The 6,483-nt window shown below is 37.9% G+C and overlaps 1 protein-coding gene across 1 annotated transcript in view; it reads left to right on the top strand.

Annotated features, from left to right (window-relative positions):
• The first annotated feature begins 969 nt into the window (after window positions 1-969).
• The window catches only part of LOC115332175 (neprilysin-1-like), a 97,197-nt gene continuing 91,683 nt past the window's right edge, over window positions 970-6,483 (top strand). The window contains exon 1 of the mRNA XM_042289828.1: window positions 970-1,042. Coding sequence (XP_042145762.1) covers window positions 970-1,042 — 73 coding nt within the window. The remainder of the gene's footprint in view (window positions 1,043-6,483) is intronic.

Genomic DNA, 6,483 nt, shown 5'->3' with positions numbered 1-6,483 from the left:
ACATGAGTTGATAATCAGCGCTGTGTTTTCTTTCTATGTACCTTCTTAAAAGTAAACATTAGACAGAAGTCTGTCTGGTTAGAGAAATAATTATCAAACTATGACGACCAACCAAGCCCTAAATCAGGGGCCCCACGTTTCCAAATCGGTTCGAAACGTACCTTCTTTTTTACTTGTTTATTACGCGCTGTTGGTTCTAATATGAACTCTCACCGACTCACCCAAGCTTCCGTCTGAACAAGACATTAAGAAACCATCTTCATTGATCTTTAATATTTTTTTTTGTTGCAGCAGCTAGCAGTTTAAACGTCATGCGAACTTTCGTAAAGGTCAGATGTTGAAGGTAGTCGTTCGGCTGCCGTCTTCCTAGTTAAGAATAGGCGTTAAGCGAAGAATAGGGCTTCTAACCAAAATAAATATTAAAAATGTTTCCGACGTTTCGGTACCAGTTCGGCCCTTTGTTCACGGGTAGGTGACGTAAACAAAAAGCGTCGTTTAAATGCCCATACGAATGTTTGGGGATTGGCTGACGTCACGCAGCCCCGAGAGGTAGCTGCTGGGCAGGGAACCCCAAGCTACGTCACGTGTGAAGATCTTTCTACACATGCGAACACTGAGGCACATTTCGATATAAATGTACGGATATAAGTTAGACAGATCACATTTCCTTGCCCTTTTGGTTGGTATTATTATTGTAGCATATCTGCTGACTCAACTACTAATATCATGCAGGAATATTGCACATTTGTTATTGGGATACATTTATATAAAAGAAGCTTGTTAGTTTTCGTAAACGCATGAACTTAACTTAGTTAAAGTATTATTTAGTTTTCTTTAAGAAATGTTTTTACAGCTTCTAGGTGATCGATGCAATATTTTCTTGGATATGTCTGGAATGGTTCTAAATACCTCCTGTGTATTTTCAGTCCTCTTTGCTACTGCGAACATACACGTAGTCCTGCAAACGCGATGCAAGGGAATGAACTTTGGTGGCTGTTTGCAGCGCTGCAAGTCGGGTGGAGCATTGTCGTACCTCCAAGTGGTAAGAAAACGAAAGGTTCACATGGCTGTGGCTTTTGATCCCTTGTAAACTAGAGAAAATATATTATAAAGCATTTTACTTGTCAGTGTTTTAACTACTTGACGCACGTAGCATGCAAATGAGTGTATCTAAAAAAGGAATCTTTTCAACATGTACTTAAATACATAAAGGAAACATAAGTTAACCTTGTTCAGTTTTGGCAATGAACCCTGAAACAAACACTCGAACTCATAGAAATCCTGAGCTATTCCTGTTTGTAAGAAAGTTCTAGACATAGGCTTTATTTTTTTCTGAAACTTTATAAAGGCTTTTATTTAAGATGCACATGTTCTGACTATCAAATGTTTGTTCAATGTGCTGGCTCAGGTCTGAGAAACAACTCACTCTATGACCTCCTGCCTAGCTTCACTCAATTCTGTTTAACATTCCGATATTGTTACAAATTTAAAGGGAAAAATAATGTATATCGGACTAAGTTGATTTAAATCGGATTTATTTTATTTAGATCAGATTTATTTGGTTTGCATAAGCATTATTCGCTTCAGATCAGATCAATTTTATTTTAATCACTTCAGGACGTGTTCAGAGAAGAAAATGCAGAAAGGTGTCATGTTTATTTTTTCAGAAAAAGTTTCGTATGAGGTCGCGAAACATGAGCATAAACCAAAAAAAGCCTTACTGCTGAATATAATGCCTTGTTTATGTAGAAAAAAAACGCGTATTACAGGAGGCGGAACAACAATTTTTCAATTGTGCGTAGACAAAACTTTGTTGCACACAGAAATAAAAAAATGCAGCCTTTCTGCGACGTAAACATTTTCATATATAGAGCACGCCAACTGGCATAATTGAAGTAGTTAAAAAATTGTTGTTTTTCTTAAATTGAAAACGTAAAAATTGTGCAATTTTTGCGTGAAAATACAAAATATCTTTCGTGAGTTTTCTAAATTTCCCTCGATAAACCCTTGAAAGCCTGTAATTTAACTCTGCAAGAAAATGTTGCATTTAATTGTTTAAATGAGAGTAGAGAATGAAAATAAGGAGTATTTAGGTAGTGATTTATGTACGGTTTAAACGAGAAGCTTTACTTTCTTGATTTATATCAAAACATTATCACAAAAAACAATCTCGGATTATTGATAATTTACCGTTTGACTACCATTATAAGCTTTCTTTATACATTTGTTGTCTATGTAGATTAAAACAAAAACCTTAATTAACAATCGATTTATACCAGGCTAAACACGAGCAAAAACCAGTGCTCTTCTAAGTAAATAAGAGCGTTGTTCTTGATACCCACCTTCCATTCGATTCGTAATTTCCACAACATCTTTTTGCAATGAAATCAGCACACGAAGAGGGTAGGGCATTTCTTTAAATCAATATAGAAATTAAGATTTGTTTCTATCTAGTATGGCGGGGACCACACAAATAATAACTTACAGTAATTCATTTTTCGTCATTTTCATTAGTCATAGACGGATGGATCAGTAAATATAAAATCTTCAAAATACATCCTATGACAAAGAATAACTAATGTCTAGCTACAGAGATTTAAATCCATCAGACTGGTCTAAATGAATTATTGATTTTTCATTAATTTTTCGCATCCTGGCTTTAAATAAGAAAATATAAACTTTTAGTCAGGTATATGTCGCAGTCCAGTACCGTTGGAAGGTTTCTGTCTGAACGGCTAGCGGTACTCCAGCACCGCAACCAAGGTAGCCGTACTTGGTCGCATTATCACCCAGACGCAATGGAGCTTTGTGCAAATGCTTGTGAGCTTTTTTTTATTAGTAATGTGGCTGATGTTGCTTATAAAAACTGAACTTTGCGTCGCGTTCAGTCTTTAGGGTGTTGTACATGGCTGAGTCCGCTGCACTGCGCTGTTCCCAGAGTAGTACCTTAACATGTGCAGTCTGTTGACAAAATCGCTTGATCCAGATGTCTAGACATCACTATACTCCGTTTTATATTACGACGGACTGTAGCGGATGTCACGAGTCGCTTCAACCAATTCAGCGTATCAAGTGACGTCACTGCGCCCTCTTATAAGTCATGTGACACTCACACGTCATTGTAATGCTTGTGGAGTCCCGTGTGGTCCATCGTATGGTAAGACGGAGCATAAAATTACATGAGTAGGCTGAAGTCTCCTTACGTGCAGGAATATGAAAGTATTCCTACGCGGCAGCGCATTCCTCCACGCAGCGCGCCTGAATCTAGCGGAAACATTTTCGATAAATTTAGCGGGGAAATTTCCCTGCTAAATATAGCGGGAAAATGTTTCTACTGAGCATAGCGGATAAATTTTCCCTAAATTTCTTGCTAATTTTAGCGAGAAAATTTAGCTAAATTTCTTGTTAAATGTTGTGGTCACGTGACCTCAGGGGAGGATCACGTGAACCCCCCTCTGAGGTCACGTGACCAGAAGGAGTCACCTATCCCTCAGTACATTTCCATCCACCTTCTGAAGAGCTGCGCTCTAATCCGGCATTACAGGGAATTGTAAACGGCTTTCATTTTAAAATAAAATCATTGATATACACTAGCAAAGTTTAGTTTTTTCACCAAGTTACCAGAGTAGGCCTCCTGCTCTGCCTTGCGTGCTTCCTGCAGTTATAGGACAAGCCGGTGTTATCTGTGTTTCTGCGCGTGCTGCTCTGCCGCTTGCCCTGTCCAGCGCAAAGAGCACGCCATGACATGATTATAATGCAATTAATTGCAAAGGTGGAAGCAAGCTGCACAAGAATGTCGAAAATAATCCCTGGAGAAGGAAAACAGGAGGGAGAAAGGACAAATAGAAATTTCCAAACACAGTGACTGGAGCATGGATCAAGCGGCGCCAATAGAGTAATATTGTAAACGTAAATAGCGGACACTGAAGCCCTACCGCGGTGCAGCTGTTAGGATTCACAACAGCCGCCAGCTGGCGTAGTGGTGCCTAATTATTCACACATTCGTTAAATATTGTAGCATTGAGAAAAAGACTCCCTTTAATTTGCATATTTCTGAAACTATCAGTAGCTTCCAACGTTTAAAAAAAATATGACATCCAGTGCGACTAGAGCTTTGCCAGGACACACGACTAGGCAGCCGCGCGCCCCGCTAGAACCGCAGCCAAGACTCCGGAGTGCGAATACGGGGTGCCGTTGCGGTCACCGTGTAAATTTCTGAAAGTTTTTTTTTTTTTTTTTTTTTTATGAGAAAGCAATAATTGTCCCGAGGAGCGAACCCGCGCTATCAGCTTTTGAAGCGGCGCGCCAAACGACGCCAAAATTCCCCAATTCCAATAAAGCGAAGCCTGTACTCTTTTTTTTTTATTTGTTTTGCGGATTTCAATCTGCAGAGGGGGCATAGATAAAGGCATGTTGCCTCACAGCGCCTCTGCCCCCTGCAGTTCATACAGTGGAAATAGCATTTCAAAGAATTCATAGTGATAATAAATAACAAGACCAGCCATTGTCATAAAAACAAATAGAAACAATTATTATAGAAATATCTGAAAACACATGAAATACAATGACTCAACTCAAACAACTACACAAAAGGCACAGCTTGAACAATGCGAGGCGATATGCTTATCATAACCCAGAAGTAAAATAAAATTAAAATAAAGATAAAGACAAGAATAGACACCGTTTTTTTTACATATCTACTAAACATTTATAAACAAGGATTTATAAAAGAAAGCGGAAAGTAGCTAAATCAAAACCAAAAATCAGGCTACAAAGCCAAAATTGAGGATTCCAAAGTTTCGTATACGTTACGTTTCATTGGAAATAAATATAAATAGATATGCATGCCTTAAATAGATGAAAATGCGATATCACTGCAAACCAGAGCTCCTCTGCAGTCTCGTTTGAACTTTGGAAAAGGGGAACTGAAATTAACAACAATGCCAGGGGAATTTAATAATTTAGTACTCATGTACGATAAACTTTGCCTGCCATAATTTGTTCGTATGCCTGGGATCCTACATTTCGGGTCTCGTAATGTGTAGGCACTAGAAGGAGGTGTCTGTGTTAAATAGAGGTTGTTTTTGTAGATCCATTGAAATAATTTAAAGTGATATATCTGGTCTGTCTTTAATATATTATATTTAACAAAAAGTGGTTGAGTGCTCAAATTTCTGACATTAGCTCCGTAATTTTCGCAAATACGAAGAATTTTTTTTCTGAAGGATGATTATTTTGTTGTAGTTAGATGCAGTGGTCGTACCCCAAACCAAGATAGCATAACTGATCTTAGAATAAAGGAGAGAATAATACAACGTCATTTTAAGCCAAGTGGGTATCAAATTTTGCATTTTATATATAATACCAACAACTCAAGACAGCTCTGCCTTCATTCTATTTACATGGGTGGACCACGTGAGCTCTTCGCTAAACCAGACCCCCAAGAACTTTCGCTCTCCAACTTGTTCTATAACGGTGTTCTCAAATATAATGTTAATAGAGCTGTTGTCTCGCTTACTAACAGGTTTGAAGATGATGTATTTTGTCTTACTTGTGTTTAGCTTCAATCTATTTACTCGTAACCAATTCGATAAATTAATGAGGTAGGCATTGCAAGCATTTTCTAGGTATTCTTTAGTCACACCAGTAAAAAAGACATTTGTGTCATCAGCATACATTACTAACTCGGGGGAGCCTGGTATTATCATTATGTCATTCACGTAAGCTAGAAATAATAAAAGACCGAGAATGGAACCTTGGGGAACGCCGTGCTGTATTCTCAATTTACTAGATGCTATGTTGTTAATAGAGACGTACTGCTGACGATTTTGTAGATAAGATTCTATTAGTTGTAGCGCTATTCCTCTTATACCGTATCTCTCAAGTTTATTTAGCAGGATATCATGTTGAACAGTATCGAATGGTTTTTTTAAAATCTAAAAACAAACCAAGCGTGAGCTGTTTGTTTTCAATGTTTTATATAATTTTGTCCTTAATGTCTAGGAGTGCTTGCTCGGTTGATTTGTTTCTTAAAGTCATATTGCTCTTTCGTTATTATGTCATACTTCAGAAAAAAGCTAGTTAATCTTTCATTGATCACGCGTTCATAAATTTTTGAGAATATTGGCAAAAGAGAAATTGGTCTGTAATTATGAATATCTGTTGCTCCACCTCCCTTGTATACAGGAATAACATTTGCTAATTTTAGTTCGTCAGGAAAGTCACCACTCACAAGCATCTTGTTTATAACGTCGGATAGTAATGGACTCAGCAGAGCTGCTTTATATTTAATCGGCAGTGCCTTGATTTCGTCATCACCGGCGGCAACATTATTTTTTAAGCTGTCAATTATTTTATTAACTTTCCTTGGCGTCGTCGGAGCTAGCATTATAGATGCAGACGTATTAGCGGTCGTTCTGTATTCAGCTGTGTAGTCGTGTTGTTCAGCGTACTTGCCGATATCAACAAAGTGCTGATTTATTT

The sequence above is a fragment of the Ixodes scapularis genome, unplaced genomic scaffold (assembly GCF_016920785.2).
Source record: "Ixodes scapularis isolate PalLabHiFi unplaced genomic scaffold, ASM1692078v2 PGA_scaffold13__105_contigs__length_92229423, whole genome shotgun sequence".
Taxonomy (NCBI): Eukaryota; Metazoa; Arthropoda; class Arachnida; order Ixodida; family Ixodidae; genus Ixodes; species Ixodes scapularis.
The sequence above is the reverse complement of the archived record's forward strand: the minus strand, read 5'-3'. Positions and strand labels throughout refer to the sequence as shown.